This window comes from Nycticebus coucang, chromosome 5, assembly GCF_027406575.1.
Source record: "Nycticebus coucang isolate mNycCou1 chromosome 5, mNycCou1.pri, whole genome shotgun sequence".
NCBI lineage: Eukaryota > Metazoa > Chordata > Mammalia > Primates > Lorisidae > Nycticebus > Nycticebus coucang.
In genome coordinates this window covers 58606610-58626396 of record NC_069784.1, presented here as the reverse complement: position 1 = coordinate 58626396, position 19787 = coordinate 58606610, and the positions used below count along the sequence as shown (strand labels likewise).

General features: G+C 42.4%; 1 protein-coding gene across 6 annotated transcripts in view; it reads left to right on the top strand.

Annotated features, from left to right (window-relative positions):
* The window catches only part of GATAD2B (GATA zinc finger domain containing 2B), a 117362-nt gene that overhangs the window by 84995 nt on the left and 12580 nt on the right, over positions 1 to 19787 (top strand). For 5 of the 6 annotated variants that reach the window (XM_053592480.1, XM_053592477.1, XM_053592476.1 and 2 more), the window contains 5 exons: positions 8617 to 8952; positions 15462 to 15591; positions 17059 to 17190; positions 18229 to 18360; positions 19419 to 19589. In XM_053592480.1, coding sequence (XP_053448455.1) covers positions 8618 to 8952; positions 15462 to 15591; positions 17059 to 17190; positions 18229 to 18360; positions 19419 to 19589 — 900 coding nt within the window. In that variant the 5' untranslated portion in view covers position 8617. Of the gene's footprint in view, positions 1 to 7006; positions 7013 to 8616; positions 8953 to 15461; positions 15592 to 17058; positions 17191 to 18228; positions 18361 to 19418; positions 19590 to 19787 lie in introns of those variants that run through there. The other variant, XM_053592478.1, reaches the window with a different exon arrangement.

Here is a 19787-nt window from a genome sequence, read left to right as displayed (position 1 = left end):
GGCTCAAGCGATTCTCCTGCCTCCACCTCCCAAGTAGCTGGGACTACAGGCACCCACCACAATGCCCGGCTTTTGCAGCTGTCATTGCTGTTTGGCGGACCTGGGCTGGATTCGAACCTGCCAGCTCAGGTGTATGTGGCTGGCGCCTTAGTCACTTGAGCCACAGGCACCAAACCCAAGGGAAGGCTATTTTTAACATCTTTTAGGGTGACACAATCTCACCATGTAACCCAAGCTAGTTTTTAACTCCTGTGCTCAAGTGTTTTTCTCTCCTACAGGTATGTTCTACCACATCCGGCTCTGTGTTTTTGAAACAACTTTCTTGAGATTCACATGCCTTAAAATTCATCATGAGAGGGTAAAACCTTCAGTGGTTTTAGTATATTCATAGTTGTACAACTGTCACTACAATCTTAAGATTATCACATTTTAGGCTGGGCGCAGTGGCTCATGCCTGTAATCCTAGCACTCTGGAAGGCCTAAGCCGGTGGCTAGCTTGAGCTCATGAGTTCAAGACACAGCCTCAGCAAAAGTGAGACTGCGTCTCTACTAAAAATAGGAAAACTTGAGGCAAAAGGATTGCTTGAGCCGGAGTTGAAGGTTCCTGTGAGCTATGACACCATGACACTCTACCAAGGGCAACAGCTGGAGACTCTGTCTAAAAAAAAAAAAAATTAGAATATTTTCCTCAACCCCAAAAGAAACTCCCTTTATCAGGCAATCCCCTTTTGTTCTCTTCGCCCCACCCCCACCCCCCGCACCCCTGCATCCTAGGCAACCACTGATCTACTTTCATTTATAGAAATTTTTCATTTACAGTCTACTTTGGACTTTTCATAAAATAGAATTATATACTATGTGGCCTTTTGTAACTGCTTCCTTCACTTAGCATAAGTGAAGGTTCATCAGTGTTGCAACATGTATCAGGATTTCATTCCTTTTTTGGCCATGAAGTATTCCTTTGTATGGATATTTGGGTTTTTTTACATATGTGGATTTTAGGGTTGCAGGTGTAGTTTTGTTACATAGACATGGAGTGGTAAAGCCTGGGCTTTTAGTGTAGCCATCACCTGGAGAAAGTACCCATCAGATAATTTTTAATCCCTTACCCTCCTCTGTCTTCCCATGTTTAGAAGTCTCCAGTATCTATTATTTCACTCTGTACTCCCAGAGTGCTAGGACCTGTGTACCCATAGTTAAGCTTCTACTTATAAGTAAAAAATGTGATACATGATTTTCCACTCCTGAGTTACTCTTCACTTGTCGCTTAGTTCCATCCAAGTTGCTGCAAAGGACATTCTTTCTCTTTTTTTGAGACAGTCTCACTCTCTTGCCCCAGTCTAGAGTGCGTTGGCATTAGCCTAGCTCATAGCAACCTCAAACTCCCCAATAAGTGGGACTGTAGGCACCTGCTTAATTTTTCTATTTTTAGTAGAGACTATCCTCCCACCTCAGCCTCCCAGAGTGGTAGGAGTCACTATGCCTGGCCTAGTTCCTTTTTTTTGAGACTGAGTTTTAACTCTGGTAGCATGCCAGATCATCATAGCTCACAGGTACCTCAAATTCTTGGGCTCAAGTGATCCTATTGCCTCAGCCTCTGGAGTAGCTGGGACTACAGGCGCCCACCACAACACGCAGCTATTTTTTTTAGAGAGGGGGTTCTTGCTCTTTCTTAAACTAGTCTCCAACTCGTGAGCTCAAGCAGTCCATCTGCCTCAGCCTCCCAGAGTGCTAGAGTTACTGGTGTGAGCCATTGTGCCTGACCTGTATTTCATTATTTTTTAAGGCTGAGAATTATTTCATAGTGTATATATTTTTTACCTAGTCTCTGGTTGATGGACACTTAGGTTGCTTCCATATCTTTGCTGTTCTGAATAGTGCTATGGTAAACAGAAGTACAGGTGTCTTTTGGTATATGAGGTCAGACAATGAAGTTTTCGAACTCATCCTAGAAAAAGCACTACATACCTCATTGCTGTGTATCATTATGGTCAACCTACTCCCCTGGGGAAAGCTATGTCCTGATGCCAGCACCTTAGTTCACCCTTTAAATTAATTTTGGAACTCTTTTTCTGGATTGGCCACCAGAGCTGTCATCACCAGCTGGCCAAGGTGAGTATTTCGAAAGTGACCATAGTGATATTCAGTAATGAGGTATGTAGCACTTTTTCTAGGCTAAGTTTGTGAACTTAGTTGTCAGATCTTGTACAACAACAGCCATTATAGCTGGCCCTTCCAGAAAAAGAGAAATTGCTTTGAATGGTGTACTAGGTGCTGCATCAGTGCATAACTTCTCAAGGCAAATACCTCAAAGGTGACTATAGTGAGTGACACTCAGCAGTGAGGTATGTAAGCACTTTTTCTAGGGTGAGTTTATAAACTTAAATCTTAGATCTCATCATCTGTGTGTGTGGGGGGGTTTAGATACTTGGTAGTATACTTGGCTGGATCAAATGGTAGATTTATTTTTAGTTTTTTGATAAATTTCCACACTGTTTTCTATAGAGATTGTGCTAATTTACATTTCCTACCGAGAGTGTATTAGCATTCACTTTTCTCTGCATTCATGCCAACATTTACTATTTGTTTTTACTTTTTAATAATGGTCATTTGAGTGGAGTAAGGTGGTTTTAATTTGTATTTCCCTGGTTAGTGATGTTGAGCATTTTCCCAGTGTTAGCCAATTGTATGTCTTAGTTTGAAAAATGTCGTCCTTTGTCCACTCTTTAATGAGGTTATTTGACTTTTTTCTTACCAAGTTTGAGTTCCTAATAGATTTTGAATATTAGTCCTTTGTTGGTTAATAGTTTGTGAATATTTTCTTCCATTCTGTAGGATGTCTTCTTAATCTGTTGATACATTTTCTTGATCTGCTCATCAGTTGATTGGCATTTGGATTACTTCCACACTTGGGATATTACAAATAGTACTGCTGGGCTGCGCCCCATGGCTTACACCTATAATACCAGCACTGTGGGAGGCTGGGGTAGAACAATTGCTTTTGTGACCAAGAGTTCATGGACAGCCTGGACAAGGTAGCTTGACCTCATCTCCACAGCAAATTAAAAAGCTGGGCATGTGTGTATAGTCCTAGCCACTTGAGAGGCTGAGGAAGGAAAATTACTTGAGCCCAGGAATTGGAGGCTGCAGGAGCTATGAATATACTACTGCACTCCAGCCTGGGCAACAGAATGAGATACTGTCTCTTTAAAAAAAAAAAAAAAAATCTGTGTGGAGGTAATGTTTTCAGTTCTGTTGGGTGTGTATAATTGCCCAGTCTTATGGTAACTCAAGTGTTCAACTTCGTGAGGAACTGCCAAACTGTTTTCAAAGTGACTATCATTTTGCATCGTCACCAACAGACTATTGGATTATTTTACTTTTTATTGTTGAGTTGTAAGAGTTCACTTTTTTATTTCAGGTTAATGTGAGGGTACAACTAGATTACAATGTTTGCATATATTAGGCACAGTCCCTCTTGTAGTTGTGTTCCACACCCCAAAGATGTGCCGTATACCCTTACACTGTGTCCATTAAGTGGGACCACACCAATCCCCTCTTCTCCCTCTCCTTTTCCCCCTACTCCCAGAGTTCACTTTCTTAATCTGAACAGTGTCCATGGAAGCCCAAAAGTTTATTTTATTTATTTATTTATTTTTGAGACAGAGTCCCCCTTTGTCTCCCTTGGTAGAGTGCCATGGTGTCATAGCTTATAGCAACCTCAAACTCTTGGGCTCAAGCGATTCTCTTGACTCAACCTCTGAGTAGCTGAGACTACAAGCAACCACCACAACCGCCTCCTATTTTTTTTTTTTTTTTTTTTTTTGTAGAGACAGAGTCTCATCGTACCACCCTCGGTAGAGTGCCGTGGCGTCACACGGCTCACAGCAACCTCCAGCTCTTGGGCTTACGTGATTCTCTTGCCTCAGCCTCCCGAGCAGCTGGGACTACAGGCGCCCGCCACAACGCCCGGCTATTTTTTTTTTGGTTGCAGTTTGGCCGGGGCCGGGTTTGAACCCGCCACCCTCGGTATATGGGGCCGGCGCCCTACTCACTGAGCCACAGGTGCCGCCCAACCCCCTCCTATTTTTAGAGACGGGGGTCTTGCTTTTGCTCAGGGTGGTCTCAAACCCATGAACTCAAGCAATCCACTCACCTCAGCCTCCCAGAGTGCTAGAATTACAGGTGTGAGCTACTGTGTGCGGCCCCATTTAGGTCTTTCCTTCATTTTTATTTAATTTTTATACAGGTGTGAAGCAAGGGTTTATCTTCATTCTCCAGTGTGAATATCCAGTTGTCTCAGAACGTTTGTTGAAAAGACTGTTTTTTTTTTTCTTTTTCTTTTTTTATTGTTTCAAGTTTATTGAGGGTACAAATTAGGTTACACTGTTTCCATTTGTTAGGTAAAGGCCCTCTTAAAATTGTGTCCCATCCCTGTAAGAGGTGTGTCATACACCAAAACCTCATCCCCCTCCCCCCTCCCCTCTCCTTACTCCCTTGTTCCTCTGTTTTCCACCTTGAATTGATTTGAGTTTTTCTCTTATGTGGGCGTGTATTAGATTGTCTACTGGCTTCATATTAGAATTGAGTATATTGGATTGATTCTTCTCTGTTCTTGTGATACTTTACTCAGAAGAATGTGTTCCACCTCCACCCAGGTTAATACAAAAGATGTAAAGTCTTCATCTTTTTTTTTTTTTTTTTTTGTAGAGACAAGAGTCTCACTTTATGGCCCTTAGTAGAGTGCCGTGGCCTCACACAGCTCACAGCAACCTCCAACTCCTGGGCTTAAGCGATTCTCTTGCCTCAGCCTCCCAAGTAGCTGGGACCACAGGCGCCCGCCACAACACCCGGCTATATTTTGGTTGCAGTTTGGCCAGGGCCAGGGCCGGGTTTGAACCCGTCACCCTCGATATATGGGGCTGGCGCCCTACCGACTGAGCCACAGGCGCTGCCCCAAGTCTCCATCTTTTTTAATGGCTGAATAGTATTCCATGGCATACTTTTTTTTGTTTGTTGGTTTCTTTTTTTGAGACAGAGTCTCACAATGTCCCCCTGGGTAGAGGGCCGTGGCGTCACAGCTCACAGCAACCTCAGGCTCTTGGGCTTAAGAGATTCTCTTGCCTCAGCCTCCCAAGTAGCTGGGACTACAGGTGCCCGCCCGAACATCCAGCTATTTTTTTGTTGTAGTTGTCATTGTTTAGCTGGCCCTGGCTGGGTTTGAAACCCGCCAGCCTCGGTGTATGTGACCGGTGCCGTAACCGCTGTGCCACAAGCGCCAAGCCTTTCCACTTAATTTTCTTTTTCTTTTCTTTCTTTCTTTTTTTTTTTTTGAGACAGAGTCTCACTATGTCACCCTGGGTAGAGTGCTGTAGCATCACAACTCAGGGTAACCTCCAACTCTTGGGTTTAAGTGATTCTCTTGCCTCAGTCTCCCAAGTAGCTGGGACTACAGGCACCTGCCACAATGCCCGGTTATTTTTTTGTTGCAGTTGTCATTGTTGTTTAGCAAGCCCACGTTGGGCTTGAACCCGCTACCCTTGGTGTATGTGGCCAGCGCCCTACCCACTGAGCTATGGGCACCACCCTCTCTCCACTTAATTTTCTGAACATACAGAATAGTATCTGTTTTAAAGTTCTAATTCTAATAGAATTAGTTCTGGGCTAGTAGATTTCTATTAATTGACTTTTTTTCTCCTCATTATGGGTCACGGTTTCCTGCCTCTTAGAATGCCTGGTAATTTTGATTATATTCCACACATTGATTTTACATCTTGGGGTGTTAATTTTATATTTATTTGTGTAAATCTTCTTGGGGGTTGTTTTGCAATTTACTTTCTTGTACTTGTCAACAGTCTGGCCTTTGGGGATTTCACTTTTATGATTTGCTAGACCAGTTTGAAACAATGCTTAGTCTTTTTTTTTTTTAATGAAATAAAGCCAAGAAAGACAAAGACAGACAAAGAAAGGAGCTGAGAGAATAGGATGGCATCCGGAGGACTAATTCAGCTGATGGCTACAGCCAGCCAACAGTGCTTAGTCTTAAGAGCCAAAATTTCCCAACTACTAAGATAAGACCTTCCTGAATACTCTATCCAGTACTGTATGAATTAAGAGTTTTTCTAGTCTGGTTATTGAGAACAGGCATTATTCCTGCCTCCATCTGAGTGTTCTTTTCCTTTCAGATGGTTTTTCTCCCAGTCTTGGATAGTTTTCCTTATATGCATGTATTGGTCAGTACTCTTAATCCTCTCAATATTTGAAGCATCATTTTACAGATCTTCGGGCGTCTCTCTTTTTCTACAGCTCTATCTTCTATGATATTCTGCCCTTTGAAATATCCTAGTTGCTATTATCTCACAATAGTCTCAGCTTCATTTCTTCCAGCTCAGGAGTCTGCCAATCTCTGACTTTGTTTCCCTTCCCTACAGTATGTTCTGGAAGCTCTCCTAAAGCGATAAGCAAACACAGTTGTAGAGCTCACCATTTTGGTTGATGTCCTTTGTTGCCTGATGTACATTGTCTTGAATATCATTGTTTTCATCATGTGTTTTGTCTGGTTTTCTGTTGTTTCAAGTGGGAGAATAAATCCGTTCCCTGTTAAATCATCTTGATTGGAAGTGGAAATGCCACCATTGGTTTTGAAATTAATAAACTTATGCCTCACTGTTAAACTAGAGAGTGAATAACTAGTTGTATATACCTGTTAAGGAGTTCTACACAGCAGTTAAAACAAATGAAGTAGGCTGGGTGCGGTGGCTCACACCTATAATCCCAGCACTCTAGGAGGCTGAAGTGGGTGGATTGCTTGAGCTCAGGACTTCAAGACCAGCCTGAGCAAAATCAAGGCCCCTTATCTTCTAAAAATAGAAAAAAACTAGCCTAAGCTGGCGTGGAGAGAGCCTGTACTCCCAACTACTTGGGAACTTGAGGCAAGAGGATTCCTTGAACCCAGGAGTTTGAGGTTGCTGTGAGCTGTGATGCCAGGGCACCCTACCAAGGGCAACAAAAAGTGAGACTGTCTTCCCCCTCCCCCCCCCCCCAAAAAAAAAACAAGTACAAGAAAATAGAAAAAATGAAAGAGAATTAAGAAACATTGCCCCCAAATTTAGACATATAGGTTCTTAGTTTTTTCTCTGGTCTCTAGAAAATGTTTCTTTTTGTTTGAAATTCTTTCACTTTTTTTCTTCATTATGACTGCGGAAGAATCATGTAGCCCTTATTTTACTCGGTACTGCAAAAAGAAAGATACCTCAAGCACATACAGTTTTCTTTGCAAGGGCATCAATTAACATTGGTACTCCTTTCTGTCTAATTACTTGATTCTATTATTGGACCAGATCTCATACCTTAAACAGAACTCAATAGGCATAGGCTTAGGGTATAGAAGGGTATAGAAATAAAGTTTTTTATACTTCCAAGTACCCCCTTCTTATAGATGAAATTGAAACTTGAGGAGATAAAGTAACTTATTAAATATTTTTTTCATTTGTTAATTACTTTTTTCATTTTTCCTTTTTTTAAAAAACCTGCTTGTTGCTTTTTGCTAACTTATTAAATATTAGACCTGGTAAAAGTAAATAGCAGTTTTAACTTATGTTCCTAAGACTAATCATTGATATTTACTACTAGGACAGCAACTTTGGATTTGAGAGTATTGGAGAAAATCTAAATCTGCATTTAGATTTTGTTAGTATAAAAAATCAAAGTGAGGGGCGATGCCTGTGGCTCAAAGGAGTAGGGCACCGGCCCCATCTATACCAGAGGTGGCGGGTTCAAACCCGGCCCTGGCCAAAAACTGCAAAAAAAAAAAAATCAAAGTGAGAAAGAGAGATGATGATTAGCTTGCCTTTAATAATTTTGCTGCATGAATAGATAAAATATTGCTTATTATCAAATTAAACCACTGTAGTTCTTCCTTTAAAAAAACCAGGCATCTTCAAGATTTTGAATCTATATGTCTTATCGAATTGAGGAAAGATAACAACAGAGCTCGCTTAAGCAAATTTAAGTTTGCTTAAATTGCTGAGGAGAAATTTTTTGGGGTGAGGGGAGACAGAATCTTGTCGACTGTGGCATCACAGCTCACAGCAACCTCCAACTCCTGGACCTAGGCGATTCTCTTGCCTTAGCCTCCCGAGTAGTTGCATTACAGGTGCCCGCCACAACACCTGGCCATTTTTCATTGCAGTCTGACTGGGGCTGGGTTCGAACCCACCACTCTTGGTATATGAGGCCAGCCCCCTACCCACTGAGCCACAGGCGCCAACCCTGAGTGGAGATTTTTTTTTTTTTATTAAATCATAGCTGCATACATCAATGCAGTCATGGGTGTGGAGAAAATTTTAAATATGTATGTTGTAGGACAATATAGAAGGTTACCTTAGTTACCTTTGAACTTCTGTGTGTTTGTATATATATGAGTCTTCTTAATAACTTTACCATCCCACCTTACAGATTTTTTTTTTTTTTTTGCAGTTTTTGGCTGGGGCCGGGTTTGAACCCACCACCTCCGGCATATGGGGCTCCCTACTCCTTTGAGCCACAGGTGCTGCCCTTCTAATGGATTATTGAAAGGACTTTATTCTGATCTTACTTGTGGTTTTCTTTCCCTAGGATGGATAGAATGACAGAAGATGCTCTTCGCCTGAATTTGCTAAAGAGGAGTTTGGACCCAGCAGATGAGCGAGATGATGTCCTAGCAAAGCGACTCAAAATGGAGGGGCATGAAGCCATGGAACGTCTGAAAATGTTGGCACTGCTCAAGAGAAAGGATTTGGCAAATCTTGAGGTGCCACATGAGTTACCCACCAAACAGGATGGCAGTGGTATCAAGGGCTATGAAGAAAAACTCAATGGGAATCTCAGGCCTCATGGAGACAATAGGACTGCTGGAAGGCCAGGCAAAGAAAACATCATCGATGAGCCTGTGGATATGAGTGCTCGCCGGAGGTATGGCTCAATTCATCTGCCTCTAGGGGTAGGGTCTTCTCATAAACTAAACTGGTAAAAATGGGATGAATTCTGTTTTTATTTTTTATTTCTTTATTTTTTGGAATGAATTCTAATGAGAGGAGAGTGTTTTTCATCCACAGCCTCTTGAAAGAAGATATATATGTCATCTGGCTTTGATGATAAATTCCTCTTATTTCCAAATGAAAGTGCCTCAAAAATTACTTAGCATACAGAGAAACATAGTTCTTACTTTTCAGATAAAATAGTCATTTCTGGATAAAGGGGGTTCTAGAGAACTGAATTAGAAGTGAATTCATATATACCTTCACTCTAATCTTACGGCCATTTTAGGAAGGGAAAAACAATCTTTTCTTCAGTTATTTCTAGGAGTTTTAGAATCTATTTATTGTAGAGTCCCAGCTTTTATTAAAAACAATCTTTTCTTTAGATATTTCCAGGAGTTTTAGGATTTATTGGGGAGTCCCAGCTTTTATTATATCAAAAAGTATGGGCCTGGCTTTCTTGTGTCTTTATGTGGTAAGTCTCTACATTCTTGTTATACCATACCACCACCACCCCAACTCCCACATAGGGCATATACATTCATTTGCACACGTGTTTATTTTCTCTCTCTCACATATGGTGCCCAAACACATTTTCAGAGGCCTTTTTTTCTGGTGTCTTTTAAGGTTGAATACTTGAAACTATGGAGTACACATTAAGAAGATAGAGAATTGACAGAAAGTTTGAATCTACCTGTGTAGTGAGCCATAGTATAGATAACTCTAGTTTTAAGAACTTTCTGCTTATTAATAGTTCAGAAACAACAGTTGATAGACATGAGAATTACTCTTCAGTGTTCAGTTGCCCTCCAAATGACCTTGCTACCTTTGTCCTAGGACTGATCCAAAACAGGATCTTTAAGAAGCTGAACAGATGGGCCGGGCGCGGTGGCTCACGCCTGTAATCCCAGCACTCTGGGAGGCTGAGGTGGGTGGATTGCTTGAGCTCAGGAGTTGAGAGCAGCGTGAGCAAAAGCAAGACTATCTCTAAAAATAGTCAGGTGTTGTGTGTGTGTGGTGGGGGGAGGCCTGTAGTCCTAGCTACCTGGAAGGCTGAGGCAAGAGGATTACTTGAGTCCAAAGAGTTTGAGGTTGCTGTGAGCTGTGGCGCCACGGCACTCTACCCAGGGCGACAGCTTGAGGCTCTGTCTCAAATTTAAAAAAAAAAAAAGATGATGGGGGCGCCTGTGGCTCAAAGGAGTAGGGCGCTGGCCCCATATGCTGGAGCTGGTGGGTTCAAACCCAGCCCTGGCCAAAAACTGCAAAAAAAAAAAAGAACTGATGGAGAGCAAAATAGAATGAAGGAATGGTTATAAACTTACATGTGTTTCTTTCTATACTTAGTTTTGTCCCAGGATTATTTTTTAAACCATATTCTGTGAGGGACCATTATTCTTAGTAAGATCATTAAAAGCCGTTAGGAAACTTCAGATAAATTCCCTACCAGTTCTGGAAAAGGAGAAAAATTCTTGGATGTTATAAGTAGTATCAGCAGACTATTTTGCCAGTAGATTAATTCTTAGATCCTTTGAAAGAAAAGAAAGTAGATGAATAAAATCGTGCACCACTTGCCCTTAATCACCCTTATCCTTCTGGAATAAGTAACTGATTCTACTTCCTGGAGGAGGAAGTAGAGAAGAAATGTAGATAGATTTCTCATATCCCAAATTGGAACTCTTGAGTGCATTTTTCATAGAAACATTGTTATACATTTTGGTAAGCTCTCATTCGTGCTATTAGAATTGTACTGTATTACAGATACATTATGTATTAAAAATTCTGACAGCCTTGAAAACCCAACCATTATTTAAAATTTTTATTTTGGGGGTGGTAACTTTGTTTTTAAGAGCTGGGGTCTTGCTGTGTTCCCCAGGCTGGAGTGCAATGGCTATTCACAGGCATGATTATAGCACACTATCACCTTGACCTCCTGGGCTCAAGCAATTCTCCCACCTCAGCCTCCGAAGTATCTGGAACCACAGATGCACCATCATGTGTGACATGGGGTGATGAACTTTTAAAACATAATTCTCTGGAAGCTGGGGGCTCCAGATATACTGATAGCTATTTTCACTTTAGCCCCAAGCTCTGTTCTATAAGAATGAGCAAAATTGATAGATACCAAGTAGGGATAACTATGATTTGTTAGGGATAAAAGGAGGAAAGAATTTAAAAGCAGAGGGAAGGAGGAGTTCTTAAACATGATAGCCATGTCATACTTGCCTAAATATCTTATTTTGCCATCAACTGGGCAAGTTGTGATATCTGTGAAACTAATACTAGTAATATTTTCAAATGCTAGAGAGACACAGCACTTTTTGTTTTGTTTGTTTTCATTTTGAGACAGTCTTACTCAGTCACTCGGGATTGAGTGCTGTGGTGTCGCTTACAGCAATCTCAAACTCTTAGGCTCAAATGATCCTCTTGCCTCAGCCTTCTGAGTAGCTGGGACTACAGGCACTTGCCATGATATCTGGCTGGTTTTTGTTTTGTTTTGTTTTGTTTCTTTTTTTAGTAGAGACAGGGCCTTGCTTTGCTGAGGCTGGTCTTAAACTCTTGAGCTCATGCGATCCACCTGCCTTGGCTTCCAGAGTGCTAGGATTATAGGCGTGAGCCATTATGCCTGTCTTGTGTTTAGTTATTTTTATTACTAGGATTAGGAACAGTATAGCTTCTAGGAATATGTCAGACTCAGTCAAAAGTAATACCATCTTCAAGTCAGACTTTTAATAATATCTAACATGGTTGGGTGCAGTGGCTCACTCCTGTAATCCCAGCATTTTGGGAGGCAGGTGGATTGCCTGAACTCAGGAGTTTGAGAGCAGCCTGAGCAAGAGCAAAACCCCATCTCTAAAGAAAAAGAAAAAAAAAAAGCCCGGTGTTGGGCAGTGCCTTTGGCTCAGTGGGTAGGGCGCCGGCCCCATATACCAAGGGTGGCGGGTTTGAACTCAGCCCTGGCCAAACTGCAACAGAAAATAGCCGGGCGTTGTGGCAGGCACCTGTAGTCCCAGCTACTCGGGAGGCTGAGGCAAGAGAATCGCTTAAGTCCAAGAGTTTGAGGTTGCTGTGAGCTGTGACGCCATGGCACTCTACGGAGGGTGCCATAGTGAGATTCTTTGTCTCAAAAAAAAAAAAAAAAAAACAGTTGAAGAATAAGACTTGCCTTTACCTTATCTGTGCTGTCTGTCTAATGTGGGTCTGATTATATATGGGAATAACATAACTTCCTGAGAAATGTTTCATAATTATCAAATCTTCATCCAGGGATATCTCTGCTTGTCTTGGTACTGAGCACTCCCTAAATAGTAGATGACACTCATTTGACCAAGGAAGGATTCCTTACCTTTGAAATAATTCCCTGAGGCCAGGCGCGGTGGCTCGTGTCTGTAATCCTAGTACTCTGGGAGGCCTAGGCAGGTGGATTGCTTGAGCTCACAAGTTTAAGACCAGCCTGAGCAAAAGCGAGACCCCATCTCTGCTAAAAATAGAAAAACTGAGGCAAGAGAATCGCTTGAGCCTGAGTTGGAGGTTGCTGTGTGCTATGACGCCATAGCACTCTACCCCCAGGGCAACAGTTTAAGACTCTGTCTCAAAAAAAGAAGTAATCCCCTGTGATATATGTATTAAGTCAGGACCATAATGAAAGGAGCACAGGTTAGAATTCAGTGGCATGATTACCACTCTCTGTAATCTTGAACTCCTGTGAGTCACTCCAGCCAGCCTTTTTGTCTTTCCGTGTTGCCCAGACTGGTCTCGAATTCCTGGCCTCAGACAGTCCTGCCACCTTGGTCTCCCCAAAAGTGCTGGGATTACAAGTGTGAGCGATCACACCCATCCTTAAAAAGAGGTTTTTAATCAGTGATGCACACATTGGGTATTCAAGTAGAGAATGAGAAATCTTGTAGATTGCAAAATTACCCTTAGGATGTGTGGGGGGGGGGTTAAAAGAAATATCAGAATGATAAATAAATTGCATCAAAAAAATGAACTGAAACACTTAATTTAGGCCTGTTACTCCAAGACCTTGGGATTAGAGAATAAAAGGCTCTTTTCTCCCTCTAGTGGCTTCTTTTTCTGTAACTCCACATTCTCAGTTTACTATGTCAGCGATTCAGACCAATGTTAATAGTTCCCAAGATAGTCTTTCTCATCATTCTGTTTCTGTGTTCTATCTGCGCATATAAATTTGGTTGGTTTTGGTAACTCACATTTACCCTGTTGAGAAATGGAATGCCTATCCCAGCCATCAGGGTGCTTTGTTCCAAAGGGACCATTTCCCAGCATCAACTAAGTCGAAAAGGCCTGAGAATTGGTAGACAGGCTCTCACAAACAAAGATCTGTGGATGTTAACTGTTTTAAGTTACTTTTTCATTTAAGACCAAAGAGCTCATTGCCCTGGACCTGTCAGACAATCTCAAAGAAAGTAGGATCTGGGAAAATATCTTTGAAATTAGATGAGAGTTAGAAGATACAGTCAGTGATTTGGAAGCTGAAGTCAATTAGACTTTCCAGGATTTGTGTTATCTAGGCCATAAGCAATGTGTGCTGTTTTTCATCATCTTACTGAAACAAGCATCGTGGTTTTAAGGCTAGCTCCAGAAAGATCAAAATAAGAGTTATGTAATAAATAGGATTAGGAGTAAGAGGAGCCATTGTAGGAGATTTCAGAATAATTTCTACACAGTTCTTTTCTGAGGGAAGGTAGTAGGTAAAATTGTGGCAAGTTGATACAAGTCTTATGTTTAGGCTTGGCGCCCTAGCTCAGTGGTTAGGGCACCAGTCACATACACCCGGGCTGGCAGGTTCGAACCCGGTCCAGGCTTGCCAAACAACAATGACAACTACTACAAAAATATAGGCAGGCATTGTGGCAAGCGGCTATAGTCCCAGCAACTCGGAAGGCTGAGGCAAGAGAATCACTTAAGCCCCAGAGTCTAAGGTTGCTGTGAGCTCTGACACTACGGCACTCTACGACGGGTGACAAAGTGAGACTCTGTCTCCAAAAAAAAAAAAAAAAGTTCCTTTAGCTGGGCATTGTGGCAGGCACCTATAGTCCCAGCTACTTGGGAGGCTGAGGCAAGAGAATCGCCTAAGCCCAGGAGTTGGAGGTTGCTGTGAGCTGTGTGATGCCATGGCACTCTACCAAGGGCAACAGAGTGAGACTCTGTCTCTACAAAAAAAAAAAAAAAAGTTCCTTATTTTTAATAATTCTGGAGGTTTAATCCTTCTCCATAAGGCTATAGATACTATACTTGGCAGTATCTGGTATCTCTTTCCTCAAATCACTGACAGTAGGTACCTTTTTTTGCTTATTCTTTAGTACCTGTTATTGACAGGAAAGGCTGTCACTGGAGTTGTTGCATAACCTCCTTTCTTTTAACTTTTTTTTTTAACACTTTTTGGCCAGGCGGGGTTTGAACCTGCCACCTCTGGCATATGGGGCTGCCCTACTCCTTGAGCCACAGGCGCTGCCCCTTTCTTTTAACTCTTCAGATAGCCAGAACCATGTTGGTATTATAATGAGCTTCTCACCAGTGTATCATCTGTACCCAGGGTGGATGAGTAGGCTTCACTGTCTTTCTCCTTCTTCCCCTGTAGAAATAGTCATTTCCTTGTTTAGTCTCCATGTAACTAACAACAGCCCAATGTAAAGTAAGACATAGGGAAAACTTTTTTTTTTTAACTTATATTTATTTTTCATTAGAGACAGGAACTTAGGCTGGCGTTTAGTGGCATGATCATAGCTCATTGCAACCTTCAACTCCTGGGTTCAGGTGATCCTCCCACCTCAGCCTCTTGAGTGCCATGCCTGGCTAATTTTTTTTAATGTTTTGTAGAGATAGGCTATGTTGCCCAGCCTGGTCTCAAACTCTTGGCCTCAAGCAATCCTCCCACCTCAGCCTCCGTAAGTGTTGGAATACAGGTGTGAGCCACAGCACTCAGCTTGTCATCTTTATCCTGGGATTTGAGTGGCAGTCTTCCCCTGTGTGAATTGCGACAGACCCTCGGATTTCTTTCTTTCTTCTTCTTTTTTTTTTTTTCTTGAGACAGAGTCTCACTGTCGCCCTTAGTAGAGTGCCGTGGCCTCTTAGCTCACGCAACCTCAAACTTTTGGGCACAAGCGATTCTCTCGCCTCAGCCTCCTGAGTAGTAGCTGGGACTACAGGCACCTGACACAATGCCCAGCTAGTTTTTAGAGACGAGGGTCTCGCTTTTGCTCAGGTTGGTCTTAAACGCGTGAGCTCAGGTGATCCACCTGCCTCAGCCTCCCAGAGTACTAGGATTACAAGTGTAAGCCACCTTGCCTGGGCGACCCTTAGATTTCTTTATTCAGTGTAGAAGAGAAGTTTTTAAAACTTATTTGTAGACCTTCACTGTGGAAATACCTTGATTTTTGTTTTTTTTTCTTTTTTTTTCTTTTTTTTTTTTTTTTTTTTGTATAGTGAGCTAGACCGAGGAAGGCTAACTCCCTCTCCGGACATCATTGTTTTATCTGACAATGAGGCTTCCAGTCCCCGTTCCAGCTCCAGAATGGAAGAAAGACTCAAAGCAGCCAACCTAGAGATGTTTAAGGTAAAAAGAAAGAAAAATCTTCTTTTTCATTTCATGTTCTTTCCATTTTCTCTAAACCCCTAAGAGTCTCAGTTCTGTTCTAAATAACGACTCCTTGGCTCGGCGTGCATAGCTCAGTGGTTAGGGCGCTGGCCACAAACACTGGGGCTGGCAGGTTTGAACCCAGCCTAGGCCTACTAAACAACGACAACTGCAACCAAAAAAAAAAAGCCAGGCATTGTGGCAGGTGCCTATAGTCCCAGCTACTTGGGAGGCTGAGGCAAGAGAATCGCTTAAGCCCAAGAGTCTGAGGTTGCTGTAAGCTGTGACACCATGGCACTCTACTGAGGACGACATAATGAGACTGTCTCAAAAAAAATAAATAAATAAAAAATGAATAATCACACCTTAATGAAAACACTTTGCAGGGCAGTTCCTGTGGCTCAGTGGGTAGGGCGCTGTCCCCATATACCGAGGGTGGTGGGTTCAAACCCGGCCCCAGTCAAATTACAACAAAAAAATAGCTGGGCATTGTGGCAGGCGCCTGTAGTCCAGCTACTCGGGAGGCTGAGGCAAGAGAATCGCCTAAGCCCAGGAGTTGGAGGTTATGTGAGCTGTGTGATGCCACGGCACTCTACCAAGGACGATAAAGTGAGACTCTGTCTCTACAAAAAAAAAAGAAAACTCTTTGCAGTGATTTTCAACTTTAAGGGCAGGCCCTTTTAGAAGGAACAAATCAAACATGGAAGATACTTTGAAAAAGCATATATATGTGTTACACTAAAAATAATTTACCAGGCGGTGCCTGTGGCTCAGTGAGTAGGGCGCCAGCCCCATATACTGAGGATGGCGGGTTCAAACCTGGCCTCGGCCAAACTGCAACAACCAAAAAAATAGCCAGGCATTGTGGTGGGTACCTGTAGTCCCAGCTACTCAGAAAGCTGAGGCAAGAGAATCACCTAAGCCCAAGAGCTGGAGTTTGCTGTGAGCTGTGATGCCATGGCACTCTACCGAGGGCAAGAAAGTGAGACTCTGTCTCTAAAAAAATAAATAAAAATAAAAAATAATTTACCTTTGGAAAATGAAAACAAAACTTAATTCAGTTTACATAAACTCTTGGCCGGAAGGGATATCTTCTGTACTGTATCCTAAGTCTCAGAGAATGTAGAGACTCCTTTGCGTGTATCTAGAGGAAATGTGGCTTTAAGAGTTTTAGAAATGTTATTTTAAAAGAAAGGAATGTTTCTCTTTGGTCATTCTTCTATTTTTTCAGAAATCTACTTGACTAGTGTTTATATGCAGTCTGTCCTTCAATTCTGTAATCATTTTTTGAGGCACTATCCTGGACCTGAGATACAGAGATAATTCCATTGCCACTTCTGTGTCTTGTGATAGATAAAGGTTTCAGACCTAAAAAGTAAAGATCATCTCTTGCAGGAAGGGACTAAGTACCTACTGCCATAACTGACAATCTCCATGTTTCCTCAGGGGAAAGGCATTGAGGAACGGCAGCAGCTTATCAAGCAACTGAGGGATGAGCTACGATTGGAAGAAGCTCGACTGGTGCTGTTAAAGAAACTGAGACAGAGTCAGCTACAGAAAGAGAATGTGGTCCAGAAGGTAAAGCGCCCTAGAAATGAGGAACTGGGGGGAAGGAAAGAAAAATTTGTTTGAGAGTGGGCTACTCCAAGTAGGTTCAGTTGGGTGGCTTATTCTTCTGTTTTCACAGTTTTTTGGTATGTAGTAGTGATTTATTTTTTATTTTTTTAATTTTAGGCCTTTATTAAGAAAGCCTTGGCTCGGCGCTGGTAGCTTAGTGGTTAGGGCACTAGCCACATGTACCAGGGCTGGTGGGTTTGAACTCGGCCAGGGCCTGCTAAAAAACAACAGTGACAACAATAACAAAAAAAAATAGCCAGGCTCAGCGCTTGTAGCCCAGGGGGACTCTCTCTTAAAAAAAAAAAAAAGAAAGAAAAAAAAAGCTCGGTACCATAGCACAGTGGTTATGGCACCAGGCACGTACACCCAGGCTTGCAGGTTAGATCCCAGCCTGGGCCAGCTAAACAACAATGACAACTGCAACGACAACAGCAAAAAATAGCTGGGCGTTGTGGGTGTCTGTAGTCCCAGCTACTTGGGAGGCTGAAGCAAGAGAATTGCATAAGCCCAAGAGTTTGAGGTTGCTGTGAGCTATGACACTGCAGCACTCTGCCGAGGGCAACATAGTAACACTCTGTCTCAAGGAAAAAAAAACCTTGATTCCATTTTTCTCATTTGTCCTCCTAGTCAACACTGACAAGGAATTTTGAAAGTCTAGAACTACACCAGATTTCCACCTCTGATCTGATTATTAGCCTTTTCCACAGTCTCATTTTCTTTCTTTTTCTTTTAGAGACAGTCTTACTTTGTTGCTCTGGGTAGAGTGCCGTGGCATCACAGCTAATAGCAACCTCCAGCTTTTGGGCTTAGGCAATTCTCTTGCCTCAGCCTCCTGAGTAGCTGGGACTAGAGGTGCCTGCCACAATGCTTGGCTATTTTTTGTTGCATTTTGGCTAGGGGTGGGTTCGAACCCGCCACCCTTAATATATGGGCCAGCGCCCTACTCACTGAGTCTCAGGCACTGCCCGACACAGTCTCATTTTCTTTTCCCTCTCCCAGACTCCAGTTGTTCAGAATGCAGCATCTATTGTTCAACCATCTCCTGCCCATGTGGGACAACAGGGCCTAGCCAAGCTTCCCTCCCGGCCTGGGGCCCAAGGGGTTGAACCTCAAAATCTGAGAACATTACAGGTATGTGAACCACAATGGCATCTTAGTGATGGCCCTGTCTATCCTGTCTCTGTTTTGGGACATTTGTGAAGATTCTAGAAGACCTTGGCCATTTGATAGAGGTGTTACTACTACAGATCATTTTATTGGTGTTCTGTGGCATCATATGACCTTCAGTAGACCTACATCTTTCCACTATAGTTTTTCTTTTCTAGAGAAGGAATCCAGCTTCTCTAGAGAAGGATTAGGTAATTTTTTAACTAACCATATTTGATTACATAGCTTATACCAAAAAAACTGGGACTTCTTAACCACAATCAGGGTTTATAGGAGTGTTTTTCAACCTTTTTTTTTTTTTGGCCGGGGACAGGTTTGAACCTGCCACCTCCAGCATATGGGACCGGCGCCCTACTCCTTGAGCCACAGGCGCCACCCTCAACCTTTTTTATTTCACAGCACACTTGAACCGATAATTAAACTTCTGTGGCACACTTAAATTATGTTAATCAAAAAAAGTGTTAAAGAAAATATCCAGGTGTGGTGGCTCGTGCCTGTAATTCTAGCACTCCGGAAGGCCGAGGTGGTTGGATCACTTGCACTCAGGAGCTTGAGACCAACCTGAAAAAGAGTGAGACCCTTGTCTCTAAAAAATAGCTGGGTGTTGTAGTCCCAGCTACTTGGGAGGCTGAGGCAAGAGAATCACTTGTGCTCAAGAGTTTGAAGTTGCTGTGAACTGTGACAGCACAGTACTGTACCCTAAGGTGACTGAGTGAGACTCTGTCTCAAAAATAATAATATATTTACTATGCTTTGAGCTTCTTTCAAAAATAATTTAATTAATGACCTTTAAAAATTTTCATGGCACACCTAACATCCTCTTATAGCACATCAGTGTGCTGTAGGGCACCAGTTGAAAATCACTGGTTTATAGTGATGGTAGATTTATCCCACAGATTATCATACCATGTCTTCCTGTGTCTCTAACTCAGCTATTTTAATAGCAGTATTTTATTTTCCCCTTTGCATCTTTGTGGAGCATCATACCACCTGTGAATAGTTCTTTTCCTCTCCATCTTCAGGGTCATAGTGTCATCCGTTCAGCAACCAATACCACCCTCCCACACATGTTGATGTCTCAACGTGTTATTGCACCAAACCCAGCCCAGCTACAGGGTCAGCGGGGCCCACCTAAGCCTGGCCTGGTACGCACCACGACACCCAACATGAATCCTGCCATTAATTACCAACCGGTAAGAGAGAACTGTAAGACGGAAACAAAGAAATCCTTTATTTTCTTTTCTTGTTAAAAGGGCCATAGGTTTTAAGTTTTGGTACATAGAGAAACTCCAGGAAAACAAAGGTTATTTGTGTGGAGCTTTAATTGGGAGCAGTTCCAAAAATGGAAGCTTTGAGGAATTATATGCAAATAGTAGTGGAGGAGAGAAGTT